We start from the raw sequence: 24,039 nt of genomic DNA, 5'->3' as shown, positions 1-24,039 counted from the left end.
TTAAAATACTACTTCTAATCTTAGATGACAATATACATTGTATGGAAGATTGGAATCAAGTGTAAAAACATTAGTATTTTATATAATTATTTCACTGAACTTTAAAAAATCATAAAGTTAGAGCATAGTGTTATTTGAAGTTGTAATATTTTGTTTCTATAGCAGCCATTTAGATTTTCTTTTTTTTCATGCTACTTGAAGAGGTAAGAAAGGTAATCTATCACACACACATGCACATATTTGAGGGACTACTTTATTTAAAAAAAAAAATTTCAAGATGTACGTCTAATCAGAAAATATTATCAAAGTTTTAACACTTTTAGGGAAAAAAAAGAGAATAAAAAGAGAAACATTGCCTTTTTAAATACATTTTTATACATAATTCTATTATTATTATTATTCTATCTCATCAGGTGCTACGACTATTGAAAAGTATGATCTCAGAACAAATATATGGATTCAGGCTGGAGTAATGAATGGCAGGAGGCTTCAGTTTGGTGTTGCTGTCATCGATGACAAGCTGTTTGTCATTGGAGGCCGGGATGGCTTAAAGACATTAAACACTGTTGAATGTTACAATCCAAAGACCAAGGCTTGGACTGTGTTACCGCCTATGTCGACACATAGGCATGGCTTAGGTAAGAAAAACATTATTTTTAAATGATGCCTCAGTTTTCAGTTATGTAATTTGCAGTGAAAAACTGAAAACTCAGTACACTTAAGCTGTCGTAGCATTCTGACCAGTAATAATAACTTCTTGTTAGATCACTATGTATATTGAAGGTTAAAGTAAATTTTTATTATTTGACAAAATAATACTGGAAAAAGAAACCCCAAACCAAAAAATAAATGGCAGAGGAACGCTGAAACTTACATAAATTAGTGAGAAAATTCAGATCTGTATGCATTGATTTTGAAAAAGGGCATTTTTAATTTTTCAAGCAGTCAAGGGACTATTTTAATCAGAATTATGTGTTTACATTTATCTATTATGATAGGATATAAAGGTTATAAAGACTGTCAATGAGGGACTGATATGCTTTACAAAGTATTTATAGCAATAGCTTCATCACGACTGAAAGGATATTTTTTCCTCAAGTGTTTTCAGATAAGTTGGGTTTTGTTTTGGTTTGATTTTATAATAGTCTTATCAATGCCATTGTCATCATTAATCAAACCACACTGTATTCCTCTTCCCTATTGTTTTTTTAAATTAAATAAAATACAGTTCTGCTGCTTCCTTGAAAAAAAAAGAGTCCTATTATATATCTCATATATATTTATGGTAGGAAAAAAGCTCTAGTTTATTCAATTACATAATTAATTTTGTGAAGTTTCAGAAATAGTATAGTGATGAGATTTTCATGCTTAAATAAAGGAGTTTAGAATCTGTAAGTCATACTACGTATACTGGAATACCCACCAGAATATAAATTTATAAGGTATGGAAAACCGAACTCCTCATTATCTGTTCTACTAAAATCACTTGGTGTGATAGAGTTATTACAACATGATGAAAAGTAGAAATGGGAAAGAAGTGTTGGGAGGAAAGGGTAAAAAGAGGATGAATGGTGACAAGGATGGTAGATTTGCTCAGGTGACCTCGCAGCTGGGAATGCCAAGACCTGGAGAATAACAGTTGGGGAAACCCCATATATCATGCCTAGTGCTGTTTATCCTCTGTTTTGAGAAGTAGAATTTATGTGTAGAGATAATGTAGGTGTTTGGGGAGACTTGGAGGCACTCTCATGGACATACTTGAGCTCCTTCTTTTGGGAGAGAGATCAAAGCTCAGAGATCATAAAAAGCACAGGGGAGATCACAACACGGTGGTAAACTACGTGTGTGCATATCCTTGATAAATGGGTGCCAACAGCAGGCTGGCTGCCCACCAGGATAGCCTGAGCCTGACGGTGCCTGTATTCTCACTGGTGTGTCTCTGCCTGGCTGTTACTTTGGGGTCATCTGGTTAGGGAGGAAATGAAATAGGTTTACTCTTTGCATTTCAGCTGTGGTTTTGTGGTTATTCTGGCTGCCTGCCTGTGTCAACTCACACAACAGGCTATGTTATCTTGTCCATTCCCCTGAGTTACAACTAACAGCAAGTCCTTTAATGTACTGTTGGGTCAATATTGCACAAAATGAACATGCTTTCCTGCCCCTCCAGTCACAGCATTGGACACATGTAATGCATACATACTGCTGCTGTTAAACAAGTCTTAACATATAAAACAGTGATGGGAATCTATATCAGATGGCATCATGACACTAAACAGCTCTGTGATTTAGAATTGTTTCCTAAGTTTAAATTTAATTATAAATTAGAAAGCACATGAGAAAATACATAAATTACATGCAGAAATATATGTAATATCTCTTTTACCAGTGTTCCAAAATTTTACAGAATCTGTTATTAGTTTCAGTACTGTTCCCAAGGGTAGTAAAAATACAATAACTTCAGCTAAAACACAGGAAAGTATTATTAAAACATTATGGAATTCTTGATAGAGAAAAAACTTTTCCCAGTGACAAAAGAAATGGATCCATGATCAAAAACCCTTGACGATCAGTTAAAAAAACAATTTTGGACCAATCATTTTACAGATGCTTTTGGTCAATAGATTTAAAAAATACCATTATAATTTAAGTCGAGGAAAGTTGAGGTTATGACGAGAAAAACTGGTACACTTTCTATAGGAAAAAAAAGGAACAGCTGAGGCATTTGACCACTGAAGGGTTTTTTTTGTTTTCTGTGGAATCACTTTTGAATTTTTCTGTTGAAGAAATTCTGGCTTTTTGTAAACAATATCTAAAATGAGGAAAGAAACGTAAAATGAGGAAAGAAACATAAACTGAGGTGATTAAATGCAGTTGTTTGGGAAGCATTAGAGATGTGCTCTCTATTTGGAATTGTGTAAGAATCATGATATATTCTTCCTGAGAAGCTTAGTTAATAGAATTTAATTGCTTTTTTTATTGCAACTTTTTTCAAAATATCCCATACAGTTATTAGTTCAGTAATACCCTTTGTAATAAGAAATTAGTCTGAAGTAATAAATCTTTTTTGTTAGTTTTCTAAACTATGTGCTATGTTATATCCATGTAGTGGTAATGCTAGAGCAGTTTGAATTGGTTTGTATACAGGATTAGAAATAAGCACCCATCCTTTTCATGAATGTCTTTTTGTTGACATAGCAAAAAATTTTCAGATGTAGCCCATTGTAACTGAAGTCACAACCAGGTAATACAATTCACTTTATCCTGTCTTCATATAATCTTCAACAGATCCATGTATATATAAGTTAATATATGTAGAAATGAGGAAATAAAAACTGTCAGGTCTTGTAGTGAAAGTACATAGTGTAGAAAGTCATATGTTAGGCAGTTTCAAAGCTGCCATTGAAAGATGAGGGAAAGCTCTGGTAATGGTAGTTTTTGCAATAAGTCATGCTTAACTACAAAAAAGAAAGGGCAGACTGTGAGATGCAAAATTATTATTTAAAATAATAGTGATTCTAATATCCCTGTTGAGTAATCCATAAACCAGAACGGAATATGAAAGAGCAATAAGACACCAGAAAGGCAGTGAAAGGCAGAAATGAAATGTAAAACTGATTATGGTTTATAAATTCAGCAATTTTGTGAAGCAATTCTGCATCCCCTTGTCCACTTTCTTTGCTGAACTTAATAGTCTACACAGAGGAGAAGAGAGAAAGGAAACCAGTGATAGCCTAATTAAAATTTTAGATATCAAATCCAGTGAAACCAAGATTTAAAAAAAAACCAAGCAAACAAAAGATTGATACTGAGTTTGTCTTTCCAAAATAAATGATTTAGTGCCAAGCTAAAGTCTGAAAATAAGCTATAAATCTTTTGGTTCAGAAGGAGAATATTAGTACCAATATTATGTTTATAATCTAAAATGTAATTCCCAAATCATCATAAAAAGGATCATATTTGGACAGAGTAGTTCCATTTAGATTTTTTTTAATAGGAACATATAAGTACATTGCAAACTAGAACCTTAGAGATAAAATTTGGGTACCACAGCTTAAATTACTTTTTATCAGCTGTACTTAGCAGTGGAAAGCTCTTTTTGTTTTTATTTCAGGGAAAATTAAGACATAGCATAAGCTAGCTTTATGCTGTTATACAGACATTAAGAATCTGAATTTGTCCAGAAACAGACTCAAAGCAATGACAGTTTCCAGTAGTTCAAATTTGGGTAAATCTGGACCCCTCCTTGGTTACAAACTGGTCACCAAGGAAGGCCTAGCCCAAACCACCACAAGTGCTAATTTGGACATATTGAATTTCACCTTCAGATGAATGGAGGAGTTTTCCATTAAATAGAAGTAGAATAAAAGCTTCAGAGTTAACCTACAAAAGAAAGGCACTCTTTTGAAAAAAAAAAAAGGCATTGTCTTCTTAATAGGAATACTTTTAATGTTTTCTATCATAGCTGAGTATAAGAAAAATTGGAACATTATAATTAAGCACAAATATAAATAATTTTCAGTCTAGGTACACTAGGTAGATTGTATTTTCCCCTTCTTCACAGGTGATTTAGCCAAGAATACTCTACTGAAAATATAATTTTAAAAGCCACTTGTATCTGTGGTAATGCAAATATAACTTAGATTCCAGTTGCACTTGAAGTTAGAAAACCAAAGAAGTTGTATTGAGTGTGTACGTATAACTTGAGAGACGTCAAAAATATATGATCTTGAAAAACTGTTTAAGACGCAAAACTAAAACAAAAATTATAGTAAATTTGTAGGAAAAGTTCTATTTAAATAAAACTAACATAGTAATGAAGTACATAATATCTTAAAGGGCTAGTAGGTAGTATCAATGGAACTGCTTACCAGTTTAGTAATTTCTGGTAGAATTATTCCTTCATAAAGCAATAAATTGAAAAAATATTATATATAATAAAGTTTCTATATATAAATATTGTCATGAAGCAAATATTTTTAATCCCTTTGCTTTCCATTGATGACATAAAGAAGGTAATTTTCAACAATAAATTTGTACCATTTCAACAGCTTTTTAAAATGAGCCTTCAGTGCAATACCAGAAAAAGCATCAGATACTAACCTTAATAGATCTATAATAGCAAAACAATATATGATTACCTTGATACAAGTAAAGGAGAAAACAAATCTAACACAAATTTATAATGAACAGGTCATTACAATGAAAATTTGAGGATTAAATATGCACTTTATGAAGTCAATAAAGTCTACTTTACTTTATGCCAGATAAACTTTATTTGTAAACAAAACCTTTAAAGAATGAGTATTACTAAGAGATTTTTTAAAATACTTTGACCAGGAAAATATATGCCAAAGGATTTATGAGCACAGTTGATCAGGTACACAGCAAAGAAGCAAAACCACTAAATGTACAGGCTGTCTGAGTTTTACCTTTTTCATGAAATATTATAAAACATAGTTTATTGCTTGTTGAACACTGAAATCTGATGATGAATGATACTACTCTTTAGACCTAGTTTGAAGGATGATTTTCAAGTCAATGAGAGTTGAACTTTCATCTTCCATTTTAAAAACATTTGTCATAGCAGTTAAGCAATTGTGTTATTTTAGATAGTGCTTAAGCCCCAATAAATACATGCTTGTGTATGGAGTTCCAATCTATGTGAAAGGTGTGGTAGAAACCGTTAAAGTATACTGGGAATATAAATAAAAGTTTGGTACAACCTTAACACTCCCATCCGTGATAACTGTAAAATAAGCTATAAAAATGAAGAAGATAAAAAGAATCTTTGTTCTTCTTTCTCCACTAAGTTGCAGAATAGCTTTTTCTTTTTATGTACCACTATTGTTACCAAGGAGGCAAAAATGACAAATTACATCTTCCATCAACATAGAAAAGAAAATAAGTAGGGTTTTCTTCTGCATTTGGATATATTTTTTCTTTTGGAGTTTTACAGCAAACTAAATCTAAATTTCATGTATGTTTTGTGTATGTAAAAGAAACCAGACTGTGGAGATTAAAAAGAACAGACAGATCCATGAGAATCTGAGATTCCATTCTGGACATCAGGGCAGATATGAACCTGCAGTGTCCTTATGAACTGGAGGCCAGAGATGAAAGGCAGGAAGAAAGAAATGTCAGTAAAATGAAGACAATTGAATTAGCATTGAAACCAACAGATTAGCTCATACCCTATTGGTATGATAAAACTGTAATTATTTATGATTAATTAATTTCCCAGAAGTGCTGTAAGCAGAGCAACTATTTATACATAAAAGAATTCTTGAAAGATATAATCATATTTTTTGCTGAATGTTTGTTACAGTGCAAATCAGCTAAAACATTGGATAAAGGAAACTTTTCCTGTTACTAGTTATTAAAGCATATTGAACACTGGAAATATTATACCACTTCATACTACCACACATATAATACTGAACAAATTCTACTGCACTGGGCAATGATATTCCGTATTTCCAGATGTATGCGGCAGTATTTAGATACTCTGAGGAAATGACCATGATTGTTCAATTGAAGCTTAAATCAACAGAGCTGTCACGGATGCATCCTCTACATGTCAAATCTGCAGCATACTCTGCTAGTGCAGGAAATCTGAGGTGCTTTTGGACCTTCATATATTGGCAATCATAAACAATACTTTCCATCATGAAGATCACATTCATATATTGATTATGTGCTTCAAGAGTAGAAAGAAAAATTTTCGCTGCTTTGTTACTTGTGCAACACGAAGAAACAGTTTTCCATGTTGTTGTGATTTAACCCCAGCCAGCAATTTAGCCCCACAGAGCTGCTGGCTCTCTGGCCCCTGGTGGAGTGGGGAGAGAAGCAGAAGTACAAAAAATGAACTTCTGGGATGGGATAAAGGCAATTTAATAGGTAAAGCAAAAGCTGCACATGCAAGGAAAGCAAAACAAGTAATTCTTTCAGCACCTATCATCACCTGAGCATTAAGTAGAATAGTTTTTCAACAGATCACAGAGTGCTCTGACATAGCTTATTGTTTACCCTTTCAGAAGCAGGTCTTAAGAGATTAGTTTGAGAAGCTTTCTTTTATGCAATATTGATTAGTAATGTGTACCTCTATGTAGTTAAATTATTGTTATTTTTAATGTGAAAATCTCAGGAGAAATATGTCATTCTGGCTGCTTTCACTATGTATTGACATAAGGCCTGAGTGTTTAAAAGTATTTTTTCTGCAATATTGATTTGCATGTATATTAGATTTTTGCTTTGGATTTACTTCCTAATCATGGGGAGCATTACAGAGATTTTTTTTTCTGAATTATTAAGTATATTTTTATTGTACTTTACACCTTCAGTAAGTAGTAGATCATGACCCAATCCACTAAAGAGTTACAAATCATAACAACAACACTTATAATAATTTCTGGGTCACGTTCTCAGGATAATAGTGTGGCAGTGTTAAGAATCTAGTGTCTTGTCTAAAAAACTGAATGTAATGCAAGAGTACACAAGCAGATCTTTACTTCTATAAATTTGTATTATATTAATATGTTAGTATAATATCTTTGGCCCAAGAGAGCAGTGATATTTCTATAATTCTTTAAATCAGCCTCAATACTTGCTTGTGAATAAACATAGGAATAGGTATTTTCAACAATGAGTCACTGAATATTCACTAAGGAAGGTAGGAGGTCTAATTCTCCAGTTAATCACCCACTTAATTCCCAGTTTGGCCTATGGCAGTCTTATATGCAGCATCTGAAGAATGATAATTGTATTTCACACCCAGTTAATATTATGGTTGTGAGAACTAAATACGAGGTTTAATTCATTGATGCATAATTTAAAACAAATTAGACTTTACTTTCTCTGACACCACAACTGTGGAAGAAAAGTGGTTTAAGACTTAAAGGGCAAGAACAGAGTAAGGAAAAGCAGCAATGTTAGTTACAATTAATACAGAATTGTCTAATTATGCTTCTGTGGATGTGGGTAAGAAAGGAGATTGTTAGAAATGTACTCCTACTTGTAAACTAAATAAATGCAGAGCTTAAAAGTGTATTATTCAATCAAGTTTAATATTTGGATAACAAATCACTGATTGTCTTCTCACCTTCAATGTCATGATATAGTGTCTGTCTGTGATGCTTTTTCAAATTTCAATATGTGAAATTAGATCCATTAGGCACATAAGGAAATGCAGAGTTAAAAATATAATAGGCAGTGTTCCTTTATTTTGTAACATCAGAGAAAAGCAATTTAAAAATCCAATTCCAGTTTTTAAGTATAAATAATGGGAACTGTACAGATCTCAGCATCTAATTAAACATAATAGGGGTTTTGCTGAATAGCTTTGTGAAGGCAAGCAAAAGTAAAATGCCTGCCATTGCACACTGGACAATATTAATTTTTTAGATCTCAGTTTAAAAATTACACTGTTTGCTTTCGTAGATTCCTAAGTCTAAATACTTAGAGGAATTATTTTTAAGGTACTTATGTTTGTTTGCTTCTGTTTTAGTTCAAGAATCTACCAGTTTCTGAATTATTGTTTTCTACAAATTAGAGAAGTAAGATCTGATTCCACCAGTTTCCAGTTTCTTTGTTCAGATATATAATAACCTTGATTATTTTTAATGTAATTCTCTTACAATAAAATACTCCCTTTCTGAATGTATTATTGCTTTTCTCAGAAAACAACAGAGCACTAGCATTGTGTGAAACATTAAATCCAAGAGGATTTCTTCTTTCCTTGTGCCTTAAACTAGTTCTGCCAAATTATTGAAGATGAGGTACAGGAAGAAAAGCTGTGAGGGCCTCGTGTCCTTCCTCTTCTCATAGCAAACTGTCCTGGAAGAACTAATAGTACTATTCTTGTGTGCAATTTGCTTAATGACAATCAGACTTCAAGTGTCAGCTGAAAATTATTATTTTCTCATTGAGGAAACAGGAAAAGTCTGTTCTATATATTTTAATAAAAACATCTACATTCTGAGTGTAAATCTAGGTGAATGTTTATTATCTAGTGGAACTAGATGACAGAAAACAACAAAATTATGTACTCTGGTGTCAATTTACTGTAGGACACATACTGAACGTTAAAACCTGTTTCATGAAGTCAAAATGAACTCTCATCTTCTAACACACTGTTCAGTATCTTGACTGCAAAAAGGTGAAAAATCATATCTCAAGAGACCATGCAGAAATTGGCTGCACCATTTAGAAAAAATAAAAAGTATATAGAGTTCAGTCCCTTTGCTCTTAAAGGAGTAGGAATTATACAGTGTGCTAATAGGATTGGAACTCTGACATTTCAACAGAAACTATTTTAAATAAATTTAATTTTTTTTCCTATTAAAACAAACGACCTGGAACATTCAGAAAAGTGAATGACCTTGTTTCATCAATTTTACTGGAAAATATTTTGCTTTGTGATCTTGGCAGAATGTATCCCTTAAGATTTTCATTGTGGTATTTCCATTTGCAGTTACCATGGACTGTTCAGTAACTTCAGTACAGGTTGACACAGGGGTGAGATGTACTGGAATCCATCCATTCTGTATGATAGGGAGGCTAAAAGCAACACCTTTGGGACTGCCCTTTAATTTGTATATACAATATAAAAATCATGTAGAAGTTCTGGCATCTAAACTTTAAACGAATTCAAATGCTTGAATTCAATACTTGAATATGTGACACAATCTACTGTAATATAAAATGTGTATTTAATTATTTTCTTGGGGGAGTTGATTACATTATTTTTACTACTCATTAAATTTTTTTGAAACATATGGTGCAAGCACTGCCTAATGGTGAAAGAAAATACTTCTTCATTGCTTAGAGCTTTTCAAACTTGGTTTCTTAGAAAGCATAAGAATTAGACAGTGGGGCTTCATAGGTAGGTGGCTTTGAGCACAGGTAATAGAAGCAGGCAAGAGATGCAACAGTTTGTACATCCGTTGCCACAAAATGGAGCCAAAACTACTGAGGGCAATATATTGGGTTCTGCAATGGCCACTCTGGGAAATATGTCTCTGGAGAAAAGAGGGACCCAGAAGAGCTGACAGATTTTCCAAGGATCACTTGCTTTAATCTATCTTGATGTGCAGAAAATCAATCAAGAAAGTAGGAGGATGTATTGAGAGCTTCTGATTAAAGTCAAACTGAAAGAGTAGCGTGCAAGTGGTGGAAAATGCACAAGTGACCCAGGAGAAATACAGAGGTGCTGGAGGGATCATCTTAGGAAAGGCAAAGCTCATTTTGAGTTGAATCTGATGGGTGACTTGAAGGGCAACAAGAAAGGCTTTCTCGGGTCTTTAAACAGCAAAAGGAAGACTCAGGGAAAATGTGAACTTTTTTTTCCTGGTTGGGGCAGGGGACCTGGTGAGAAAGACCACAAAAAAAGGATGAAGTACTCAATGCCTTCTTTGCCTCAGTCTTTAAGACTGACTTTGAGAGTCCTAGGTCCCTGAAACCAAAGAAGGAAATCTGGAACAAGGATGACTTACCCTCAGTGGGGGAGGAAAAATTTAAGGAATATTTAAGCAAGCTGACCATGGAACCTGAAAACATGCACCTACAAGTGTGGAGAGAGCTTGCTGATGTAATGGTGAGGCCAGTGTCAATTATCTTTGAAAGGTCCCGATGATCTGGTTCCTTAAGACTAGAAGAAAACAAATGCTACACCTATTGTCAAAAAGGGCAAAAAGAGTCTGCAAAGTTACAAGTCAGTCAGCCTCACCATGATCCCTGAGAAGGTGATAGAGTAAATAATACTGGAACAGTTTTGGTTCATATTAAGTTGACTGGGAATATAAATTTATAGAAGAAAAGTAATTCCTGACCAACTTGACTAGATGAACAGTCAAGGTGAAAGAGCTGTAATCAGCAGCACAAAGTCCAGATAAAAGCCACTAGTGATGTTTCCCAATGCCCAGTGTGCTCATCATCTTCAGTGGTGACCTGGATGATGGGAAATAGTGCATGCTCAGCAATTTAGCTGATGGCAAAAACAGTGAGGAGTGGTTGATGGTTCTGCTGCCATCAGATAGAACACAACGGGCTGGAAAATGAGCTGATAGAAATTGTCAGGCATCACAGAAACTAGTATATTCCTAAATTCATAATTTAAAAAAATCCTTGCCATCATTGGTTAAACTACAAAATTCCCATGCTTAATTTAACAGGTTACCAACTCCAGTCACTAGCTTTTGTTATTCCTCTTACAGTTAGACTCTTAATCATACAATCTGTTCTTTATGTGGATACTTATATACCGTGATTAGATTACTACTTGGAAAAAATTATCTTGGTATACTCTACATTTCTTACAGAATTTCTGGCAGATTTTCCTGATTTTTAGTGGTACTTTTTCAATTCCCTCGGAAGTTGTTTTGTACTATTTACCTTCTTTACACATACTACATCCACACCCACTAGTTCTCATGGATGTACCATAAGAGGAACTCCCTACCAGCTATGTCTACATGTCTCTCAATCTGTTCCAGTTTGTATTTATGCTTTTCAGATATCTACAAATATCAAAATTAAAAAAAAAAAAAGAGAGAGAACTTAAAATAGGTGCAATACTACTTTCATGGAATGCAGCATTGTGTGTTTCTTTTATTTACTTGTGAGAAAACTGGACTTGCACTATTGAATTTACATAATCTGAAATGATGATTTTCCCTTACATATACAGCCGTAACTATACCAAAACAAAATTAATTCAATATTGCAGAATGCATTTGTCCAGTATTTTAAAGTTTAGTGAGCCAGAAGTGGTCCAGCTCTTAAGGAGCAAGTGTAAGGATGTCAGTGCATTTGGTATTCTGTAAAGAAGAGACTTTAAATGTGTGACCTCACAGCACATTAATATAACGCTGTAGTCAGCAGCATGGAAGACTAGTTTTGTACAGAAGACTTTCTGTCTTTTTCATGTATGGAAAAAATTATTTTCCTATACCTTTGCCAATAAGTTTTCCTGTTATAGAAGAAATGCAAACAGGCAAGCTCAAACAGGGATTGCTGTCTTGAATACCTTAAAATTCTCCAAGCAAAATAAGCTTCTAGGTTTCCTTATTGGTGTATCTGTGACTATATTCCCAGCTTTTGGACACTTTTCTAACTGCAGCATTTCTTTGTGTCAATGTAAGATTAATTTGTGTGGAAATGGAATTGAACATCATGATAACAAAGTGTGTAGAGGTTATTCAGTAAGATCTGACAAGTTCAGAGATCACCAATAAACTAAGCCAGTTGAATTCACAACATAGCACCATTTGCTACATGCAAAATCATTGGGGAAAAATCAGAAGGAAATGTGCATCTCACAGGGTTCTACATGCATTATATAAACTCAGAAAAGTTCTCATTAGAAGAGCAGAGAAACCAGTGTAGACTATTTTCTGTATAAAGCCCAGTTAAAGAGTATGACAATAAATGGAGAGAGAAAATAACATTATATTAATGCCATGAGCTTATCAATTTTCATGTCATTAAAAAAAAAAGGGAGTGATAAAAATCCATGAAAAGGCAGGAAGAATGGTATTTTGATTATGGGGAAAGCAAATTTCCTTCCAGACAGTGACTGAAATAATTGTGATGCCTTAATTTACAGCAAGAAAAAGATGAGAATTAAACTCAAGTATGAGGTACTTGACAAAAAGTATGAAACTGTGAATAAGATAAAAAGAATAAGTTGAAAACAACTCTTTATATCTTAATTGAAGTACAAATAAGCTATTTGAGGAATGAAAGCTGGAAATTTCAAAATGTCGAGATGTGTTTTGACATGCATCATAGTTTCCCTGTGAAAATCACTGCATAATAATAAAATTCTACTTATTTTTTTAGGTGAGAGAGGGTTTGTGCATTTATCTAGACAGCAATTATGTATGTGAGTACCTGTATAGAAACATTCAGGCACCTAAACTTTCTTTGAATATGACTCATTTTTATCCCAATAAGAATTTGATTTTCTATTTAACTTTGCATTAAATTAAGAGCATATAGATGAAAAGCTAAATAGTACAGTGTTGTTATAATAAACCATAGCAAATACTTTTTTGACAATGTAAATCAGTTTGTTTGGGATTTAAGAGTATTTAAAAATATTAGATATTAGAATAGGCAAAAAGCCCCACTCGCAAACTGCTGTGTCGTACAGCCTACTATGCCCTAATTTTTGTGTGAACACTGACACATCTTCCTACATGTTGTTACTGGTTGCATTCTGAGATAAGTCATTGAGATCTATATTCAATTTAATATCCTCTTTAATATTCTGGAAAAATTATAACTAGAAGATCTAATTGAATAGAAAGCATTCATAAGCAAGACAATAAAAAAACATTGGAGAATGAGTTGGCCGAATGAGAATGAGTTTCTACAGAAAAAGATGAGGCTCAGACTTCATAAGCAGAAAAAGTTTTGTAAGGGTTAGTAGGGCTTTCTAGTTATTTTCTTTCTAAGTTAAAAAATACCAACAAACCAAAACCAACACCCAAAGTGCAGGAACACTTTCTGTGAACACTGAGAGGAAACATATTCAAACTCATTGATAAATATAATTTTAAAGTCAAATAATCTTTTAACGAGTGACTTTTCTGAAATAGAACAACATGTTTTTACACAGAAAGTGGAAACTTTACATTATTTTAAACTAAAAATGGACTTTTCTGCAAGAAAAAAATAAATCAGTTCTCTGAAACTTCAATGGTCTACTGTTTTCTGACTTTCTGATGAGTTCAAATCATGTGAAATGGAGTGGGGGGTAAAAAAAGATATTGACTTAGGAATAGAATTGTACTTAGCCTGAGATTTTTCAGAATGATGCTCATTTGGGGTGATGGATTCATAGAATGGAATTACTGAGCTCACTTTCTTGTAACAAACGGTACTTAGCTCTAACTTATCTTCCAGAAACTTCTAAGCTTGACTGAAGATACAGTGAGAGAATTGATCAATTCCTTTAACTGGGTTATTAAAACCCCTCATAGTTAAAAATCTGTTTCTTATTTAAATATTTCCTTTTTAAACTTTCATGCTTTACATTTTGTTTTACTTTTCTTCAATAAATAAAAGAATCCTTACATATACAACATTGTTTTCCTGTGAAGGTATCTGGCTATTTCTTCTTTTGATAGGGTAAAACTGATGAAGCAGCTAAATTTCTCACTCTAAGTTACTTGCTCAAGACTTTAAATGTATTTTTTTTATTCTGTACGGATCCATCAAGCTTTTTGCTAGTGAAAAGTTGTGTATTTTCTTTTACATAATTGACAAAAATGCTAAAAAAAAAAAATCAGACTTCTTTCCCTTTCCTGTGGAACCCACCAATACCCCTTAGGTTGACAATAATTTGAGATCCATCAGCTATCCAGTCCATACTTTTTGTGCTTTACTGCTATTCTAAAGAGCTAATTCATAATCAGAATGTTATAAGATACTAAGTCAAACCGTTTACAGAAATCTAAGAAGCAAACACTCTTCTCAAGGAATGAAATTAAGTTTGTGTAACAAGACCTGTTTTTCATAGAAATGTTTGGAGTGGCATTATTTTATTCTTGTTTGTTAATCCTTAATTAATCAAATCTCAAGTTGGTGCTTCCATTTTTATTTTGAATATACAAGTTCATTTGTTGGTTTTGTTTTGGAAAACTTTTTTAATTTTTACTACTGATACAGAAAGCATACTTTTATGTTCTCTCACTCTCTCTTCCATTTTTAGGAGTTACAGTGCTTGAAGGGCCTATTTATGCGGTGGGAGGACATGATGGTTGGAGTTATTTGAACACAGTTGAGAGGTGGGATCCTCAAAGTCAGCAGTGGACATTTGTGGCAAGTATGTCAATTGCCAGAAGCACTGTTGGAGTAGCAGCATTAAATGGCAAGTGAGTAGGGTATGCTTACACAATTGAAACACTTTTCATAGAGGGATGAATAACTGTGATACACAGTAGTAACTAACTTTTAGCATACTGAAATTCAGGGTGTCTTTTGAAATAAATGTAGTCACATTTGGGCACACCCTCCTATATCTCATGGCTCGTATGTTGATTTGAAATAAGTATTATTTTATGCATATTCTATATTGGTTTTGTGTAATATTCTTATCAATGCTTAAGAATATAGAAATTTCAGTTTGTATAGTATAAAACAATTCAGGACAAATTGTAGTTGACTCATCTGACTTTTATGTGTTGTATATGCCAATTCCAGTTAACCGAGTTTATCTAATTGTCCTAATTCCAACCACAAAAGGGTTAATTTTTGCAGTAGCCAGGAGACATCGTGGCCAGGACCCAGAGGTTATTCTATACCACCTCACTCTTTGCCGGGGTGGGGAAAAGGGACTAATTTCTGGGGAGAAGGGGTTCTTTCCAGTTGTGGTAGCATAGCACTGGTCCTGAGCCGGAGGGAGTGGTTGGGGGTAGAGTGGCTGTGGTTGGGTGTTGTCTATTGTTGGAGGTTTCCACAGTGAGCAGTAACATTTCTTTTCTTGTACCTTCTGCCGTTGGTATTGTAGCTGTCACTGTTCCTTGTCTTATTTCATTGGTCTTTCCATAAATTGTTCTTATATCAAGCTGTGATCTTCGCCATTTGTGCCTCCAATTCTCCTTTCCAGCCACTCACAGGGGGGAGACATAGGGGACTGTGGGAAGCAAGTGAGCAGCAGCATGGTTTGGAGTTTCAGTGGGGACACTTAATTGGGGAGTACCATTCCTAAGCCATGACATTTACCCATGAAACCTTATTTGTCTGAAGGTGACAACACTCACCCACAAGTAATGTCATGGTTTGACCAGCTCCCCCCTCCGTGGAGCTGGAAGATGGCTAGAGGCAGGGTACTAAGATCCTGCACCCTATAGAAGAGAGAGAGAGATTTTCCAGCTACGGCAAATCGGAGCTGTAATCTTGAGAGTAAAGGAGAGACTTCTTCTCCTCCTGGACTTTATGTGGGAGGAGGGGTGATTTTTGTAAATACATGATTTTATTATCATAGGAGAATCAGTTAGGATTGTTGTATATATTACTTTATAGTTTTTATTCTGTTAGCAATAAATTTTGATATAATTTCCTCCATTTTGCAGGAGAAGGGGCAGGGGGAAAGGGAGGCTTTTCACTGGGTCTTGGGGACTTAGCGAGGAACCAAATCAAAACTAAGACAAGTAAACAGAAATTTTGTTCTTGTCAAAACAGACTACCTCAAACCTATAATTCTAATCATGTTCATATTCTAAATTTCTCTTTTATAACTTTCACTTTTTAGGTTTTAATGTGGCACTTATTAAAACTCATTTTATAGTAACATGATATTATGTATTCCTTGTTACTTACAACTTTTAAAGTACTTACTTTTAGCTAAAAAATTATGGTATGAACTGAAATAATTTATAGGTGGGGAAGAATTCATCACACCTAACTTCAGATATTTTTCTTTAGACATCTACTACTGTTCCAATCATACTAAGCTTCCTCTATGGTCAATGAAAGAAATAGAAACTTTTAGGATATTGTTTGTCTTACCTATTTTAGACATCTATGTTCAGACAGTATGAATTGTGCTCTGTAAGTGCCCATTTTTCTCAAGTAACTATACAGGAAACCTAAGGACTCTGTCTCAGAGCTTGACTTCCAAGGTTTTGATATTTAAGCAGGAAAGGTGTGTCCCACTATAGAAAACTGAACATAATAGGGGGCAGTCAGTAAAGAATCCCTGGAAAATAGTGGGAGCAATGGAATAAAAATTTTGGAATATTGTTTTCCTCACACTTTATTGCTACTGAAAAAAAAGGAAGAGAGGATGTGAAACAGCTGCAGTTGTGGAATAGAATGAAACATTAAAAAAAATTAATAAAAGTTTGGATAAAAAGTATATAGGGATAAAAAAAGGACTTATTAAGGGTATTGTGTTTCATGATAGACTGTGCTATTGAATAATTCAGGAACCCACTGAATTTTGCCCACCCCATTTCTTCCAGCTGAAAATCACTCAGTTTTGATTATACAGTTGTAAAAATCTCTTAGAAATCCTTTTTACTAGATTTTGCTTATCACACCTAAGATACAGGCCTGATATTAATGGGCTGAATTGATTTCTGGGATTGTCAGACTCTTCCCACTGACTGTAAATCACTGAATATAATAAAAATCAAACAAGAAGCTTAATTTAGCCTTTAAACAACTATCTTACATTAGGAAATTGTGTACCTTTCTGTAGCAACAACAGGAGACCTGACAGAGTATCCATAATTCCATCATTATAACAATATACAGGTTGCTTTTTTTAAATTTATCTCAAATTAATTAAAACTACTGGCTTTAAAGGTCTTAGTTCATTTTGTGAGTTTGTCATATTGCAGTTATGTTCTATTAGCATAATGACTCCAATTAAATAGGCTTTATTGGATGCATTCATTATTAATATTTTATTATTTAATTCATGGTATGAATCAGTGATGATCTCTCGGATGATCCACCTCTCATCCATGGCACTACGAGTTAGTTTTGTGTTGTGAAATCATTTGAAAACCAATGAAGCTTAATTGTCATTGCTTTGTCTTATTAAGTCAAACTGGCATTGAAATGTTCCAGAGTTGATCAAATGGACAAAGCTGCTTTAATAACCCTGTTATTCTAAAAGAATCTGGTTTCAATAGTCCATAAGCCATGAAGCAAACCAGCAGAAACAAGATCTAAACAAATAACCCCTCAAATATTGATCTAAAATCATGAAGATCTGCATATAATTATGTATATATATTCCGGGTATATTTCTTTTGCACAACTGAACATATATCTAATGCTTCCCAGTTTTAGGATACTCAATTGAATTTTGCATTACTTATATCACATTTAAAATTAAAAGAAATGTTATCTGTGTCCCAGAAAAGTAGAATGGACATCACTGAAAACTGAAAAGCAGTGGTGTCACTGAAACAAATAGAAATATATTATTGATTTATTTTTTTTTAATCTGAATAACCGTCTTCAAAAAATATTCCATTTTCCAAGAACTGATACTTGAAAACATATGTAAGAACCAGATCTTTCAACTTCCTGGTGCTATTCTTACTACATTGCTGTTCCACACAACTGACATATGCTGCATTCCTCAGGATATTGGAAAGGGATATCTCAATGAGCAACAAGATGTTGAATTTATCATTCAGCAAGGGAGAAACTATTTTGATATGGAAGTCCTGAGGAGTTTTTTTCCTGGTTATTCCCTATGTTTCCTTTCTTCTGCACTGAATTAAATAATTATGAAATGCATTCAACATTTTTAAATTTAAACTGAAAATTTTATATCAAAATCTTTCCTAAAAATTGAAAAGGTTTGTGTCAACATGTGCATCATAATCTAATCTGAAAAATCTTTAATTATTGAAGCCATAAAATCCTGCTGAATTTCTTGGAAATTCAGAAAAATAAGTATCTGAAGTATGTTTTTTTAAACTTAGTCCATTTCACAAGGTTCTTTTGTATAATCATGTTACATTATTACATTTTTAAGTTGCAGTACTGTTTCACCCATAAGGCCTTAATGGAATATCTTCCTGTTCAAGCACAAAGGTCACCTGGTTTGTTAACTTCAGATTTCCCAGAGGAATAGGATACAGTAGTCACTATCCATCAATAAGGAACACAGGCAATATTCATTTTCTTAAATGTGATCCTACAGGTAGGGAGCTGCTAGAACAACTAATAAAAGTGATATGTGGTTTTCTAGATAAAAGAAAGACACATGTCAGATTTATTTTACCACAGTTTCAACAAAGCAGTTTATCTGGTGTTACATGGGAAATAAATAGTTACAGGGATTTGAAGAAGAAAAGAACTTCTAGTTGTTGTATGCAACACATTTACCCCTGGAATTCTTTAAAGATTTGCCTTGGGATAAAAGAGTGTAACAGCAAGAGTACTTTAGTTAAATTATCATTAGACCATTCAAAGTGTCACCAAAGGGAACAATATCATGTGGGTCACGTTGGGCTATTCTACAGAAGTATTTGGATAACCCTAAGAAGCAACACAAATAGGATGTTTAACAGTATATATGTGAATTGACAGGTCTTGTGTTTGAAGAAATTTAATGTGAAAGTGAAAGAAGCCCAGTACCTTGTAAGCACAGAGAAAGAACAGTAGAAGAAAGAAATCTGTTGACAAAGAAAAGGAAATGCTACTGAAGAATACATAAAGTGTTGCTAATAATGGAAATACTTAAGTTATTTGGATTACTGTGTGGAAATCTGGTCATGCATATTGAAGGAAGTTTAACTGAAAGTGCAAATGCTATATAGGGTGTACCATGACTATCAAGAATGCCTGTCATACCAAAGAAAAGCAACAAAACTATTACAGTTGGCAAAGGAATAGATGCATAAAAATAGCTAAAATTCGGGTGGGAAAGTAGAGATGGAATGAAAATAATACAGAGACAACAAGAACATGTACACAAAACTCTCTTCAGTTCTAAATGCATGTTTATTGGTTAACAGAAAGGGTTATGTATTTTCATGCAACACCAAGAAGGAGAATTTTCCTTTTCAGTAACATTGTTGTTTTCCCAAATCAGCAATTGGTTCTGTGTACCACTAACAATGTGTAGTGAGGCTTTGGAGATTCCATCACCTTCATCCTCATGTGTTTCTTATAATCAAACAGTACATATATAAATATAATTATTTATTGTTAATTTGATGTCTTTATCAAATTTTAACACCTGGTAGGTGTTGTAGGACTTGCCACCGTAGAATATCATGGGATGAAACATGGTCCTGATCTGGAAACAGCATCATCCTTTCCACCTTGTTAACAACCTGTTGCACAAACTGGAAGAGAAAGAGTGCATGAACTTTGTCAGATCAGCAATAAATATGAAATATTATTATATATATTATATATAATATAATTATATAAATATGTAATAAGTAAAAAAAAAAAGAAATGCAAAATTGAGATTTACACTTTGAAAAAACTGTGAGGATGCTGTTTTTTATATACAGATAACAAGTCCAAAGTTGGGATGATTTATTTGAATTGTTCTTTGGGGCTGACATAAGTGGTGTATAGCTAGTATGCAATGTATACTATGTAAGACTACTATTCTACAGTTTTCAGCAGATAATAATGAAGCAATAGTACTGTTCTACACTGTAAGTTAGAAGCAAGTATGAGTATGAAAAGTATGAAAAATTCCTATCTTTTCCAGAAGCTTTTAAAAATTGTCACGTACTATTTCAAGAATATGTCGTAATTTCTTACTTTTTAAACTAGAGAAAAAAAAATCTAGTTGACACTTTCAATCCAATAGGTACTAATCCTTAAAATGTAGTTGCCTCCAAGACTACCATGGCTATTTATTAGCCTTCTATAAACTCTCTAATACGCAAAGCGTACATTCCCTAAGAACACTAAACCTTTACACTAGTCTAATTTAATTTAATTTCAGAACATGTTTTATGCTAATAATGTAACTCTAAGTAAAAATGAAATTAATTTTAGACACTTTCCTCAGGAATATATACACCTCGAAGACATGCTGTGTATCATACAGATTTGTGTTATTCCAACTATTTTTGTGACACTGCAATAACTGAAATTTTTCTAGATTGTCCCATTATATGGCCATAAAAACTGCATTACAAAAAACATTCCTAAATTTCTGCTTCTGTGTTCTAAATTATCAAGATTCTTTTGAAGCAATTGTAGCTTTCTTGGCAAAAAGTCTGGCCCTTTACCTTTGATCTCCTTAACAAATATCAATAAATCTGTGTTAAAAAAGGATGAAATAGTCAGCTGTTGATCTGATCTGCAGGTTGACCGTAAATGATAGAACATCACAGCAGTACCTTAAGTGTCAAAAATAATGACTGTGACACACACTGGCAAACAGTTCGATCTCATGGTAACATCTTGTGGAATTCAGGCGAAGGGGGTCCTGCCCTTTATTGATTGCCACATCCTCAAAGATGTGCTATAGTAAACTTGATATTTCCACCTACTGCTGTTGTTTTTATTAGATATCACACACTATTGTTCTATGATAGATGACAAAAAGCAAGGAGTTGTTTAATCTTAACTTTTAAAAATAGAACTGTTTCAAGTACTCTTTCAAATAATGTTTTACTCTTATTTCAGAAAAAGAAAAGTTTTACAAGTACCCAATGTGTCTAAAGAACAGTGAAAGAGCAAGGAGAAATGCTGCAAGAGAATATTATTCCTCATAAATATCTATCTGACATATCTGATTCTTTCAAGAAAGAGGAATCAATGTATTTTTATTATTATCGTTAGTATTAGTATTTCGATTACAGTTATTTTTATAGTCACCTTCTGCATTTAGGCACTGTACAATGAGAGAATGAGAAAGGGGATGCTGTGAACTTGCAGTTGCTTTTAAATTATTATGGTGGGTTAGTCTTGGCTAACAGTCAAATGCCTGCCCACTTCCCACTCCTCTCCTTCTTTAGACAGGGGGAGAAAATAGGCTGAGAAAACCCATGGGTTAAGATAAAGTCAACAAGATCACTTACCAGTTACTGTCACGGGCAAAACACACTTGTTATGGTGAAAATTAATGCAATTTATTGCTAATAAAAATGGATTCTGGCTAGTGAGGAGCAAAAACAAATTTTAAAATACCATTTTTCTTCATCACTGTCCCAGACTCAATTTATGTCTTATATAGTCCTATAGCCCCACTCCTGACTGGTGCAGGGGAATGGGGAATGGGGGTTGTGGTCAGCCCATAACTGCCTCTATCTGCCACTACTTCTTCCTCATGCATTTCCTTTGCTCCATCATGGGCTCTCCATGGGCTGCAGTTCTTTGGGAAATAACCTGCTACTCCAATGTGATGTCCTCCACTGGCTGCACTGCCTGTGACTGGTGATTATTTTAAGCAGGGAAATTAAATGCAAATGCTATAGGCAGGATGCATAAACTGACCCAGAGATATTTTCTTTTATAGGAACAAAACCCTAAACATAGATCCTCTTAATCCAATCCAACATCTTTAAAACTGGAGTTGTTTGGAAAACCTCATCCTTCCCCATCAATTATGTTTCCATCCTTTTTTGTGTTTATCTTAGTTATATGTTTTCATATTGTTTTTTTCATATTTTTGTTGAAAGACAGTCCAACATTAAAAAAAAGTTATTTTGTGGTTACATCCTTTATGAAATTATTTATTATCAATTGGTAGTGTCAAATTTTGTCTCTTACTTAACTACAGCAGATAGAATTCAGAATGGTTTCTACATTCTATTAATTCTATTTAAACATTCATAGAAATTGAACATACTAATGATATTTTTTTTATAAAAATGCATCTGTATATACATATTTACTATTTTTCCCTTCATACCCATGCAAATTCATTTGTTGCATTTTCAACTTCACTTGTGAGGTGGAGAGACTTTAATAACTATCTAGCTTTGGGCATTTTTTTAATATTTGTTTATTTATATTCATTACATTCATTCACTTCCATCAGTTTTGCAATAATTGGATTCCTTTAGTAATGGATTTTCCTTAATTGGATTATTGTTTCAGCAGTGCTTTTCCAGCCATTTTTCTGTTTTGTTTTGAATGGGAAACAGAAAGCTGGCCAATAGAGATGTTGGCATATGTGAAGTGGAATGTTTTGTTTTCAGGTCACTTAATGAGAAAAGCTGGAATGAAACTTGTGTTATTTAGATCAGTATTGTGCCTGTGGTAAATAGCAGTTGCTTTAGTTTAATATATCCTTTATGATTATTATGCACTCTTATGAAGTGACTCTCAGAAAATTTAGGTTGCTGAACCTTCATTTTTAAGAGAAATGGCAAAATTCAAACCAAATTAGTGTGTGCACAGGAAAAGTTCTCAAAATTGTCTTGTAGTTAGTCACCCACCAAGAATATGTTTGCTGTGTACTGACCTTGGAGAGGCAAAGGTTAATAATTCCACAAAGTCCTTAACAGCATTCAGTGTTTGGCACAAGAAAATTAGCAATGTATTACATTCATATAACCACTTACAAAACTTGATTGCGTGGCTGATTATAACCTCCTCCAGGAGTTCTGCTTCTTTGCCTTTCATGCATCATATAATAAACTATCTGTGGTATTTTCTCTTAGCAGAATCATTAAGGCTTATTACTAAATCAAAGTGCTTGTCTGATCTTTTGTGCTTTTGCACACAAATTCATATGTCCTACACAGGGGTCCCATGCAGCTCAGTGAATGTACAATTCAATTCAAAGTGCAACATATTCTCCCCTTTTCAAGCAAGATTTAACTTGGTATTTTACATTCAGCCTGTACCATAGGAAGTAACCTACAGAGGTTTACTTCTTTCTATGTGGTTAGGCTAGCCCTAAGAAGATACAAGTTAAATAAGTACGTGTGACCCTTACAAGAGGACAATGAAAACTCATGACACGTTACAGTAAACCCACTATTCTTTCAGCAGTCCAAGGCAGATACATACGCACCTAGGATGCATTGCTCTTTAGAACCTAAGTGATTGTTATGAGACATGGCAGGTGCTAAAGACATTGCTGAGTTGCAGGATGGGAATTTGATCAACCTTTTTTCCTCATGATATACTGTGTCCAAACTCCCACATGCTCAGACCACATTTCTGTTTTAAATGTTTACTGCGCATCTACATCTTTTAGTGTGCGTGCCCCCAGTATGCACTTCTCTTCATCCATTACCCATACAACAAAACTTTTGGACTAACTGACTGTTCATTGTTATGCAGCTAGCATGACTGTCATTCGCTATAAGGTCTGTCATTCAGTTTTTGTAATAAGAAACATTTTGTCTATACTACATAGTTCTTTTTTTTCTGTAAGTTTTGTGATGAACAACAAATTCTACATAGATAATGCATATGATATAGTATGTAAGCATTAATTTGGACATATATGGGTACCTCAGACCAAGCAAACATAGTTAGTTAACTCACTCAGTCCTAATACCTGGCAGGAAAAGGCAGTAGGGTCACTCCATCTAACTTAAGCTTTTAAATGTAATGTATGCACCAATCTAGACAGTGGGA

General features: G+C 33.8%; 1 protein-coding gene across 1 annotated transcript in view; it reads left to right on the top strand.

The window, feature by feature from the left end:
- Positions 1–24,039, top strand: part of KLHL1 (kelch like family member 1) — a 142,851-nt gene that overhangs the window by 106,020 nt on the left and 12,792 nt on the right. The window contains exons 6-7 of the mRNA XM_018070994.3: positions 414–638; positions 14,714–14,876. Coding sequence (XP_017926483.1) covers positions 414–638; positions 14,714–14,876 — 388 coding nt within the window. The remainder of the gene's footprint in view (positions 1–413; positions 639–14,713; positions 14,877–24,039) is intronic.

Source organism: Manacus vitellinus, unplaced genomic scaffold (genome assembly GCF_001715985.3).
Source record: "Manacus vitellinus isolate BGI_N305 unplaced genomic scaffold, ASM171598v3 scaffold_2_pilon, whole genome shotgun sequence".
NCBI lineage: Eukaryota > Metazoa > Chordata > Aves > Passeriformes > Pipridae > Manacus > Manacus vitellinus.
Note: the sequence above shows the minus strand (reverse complement) of the source record. Positions and strands in the feature narration are given on the sequence as shown.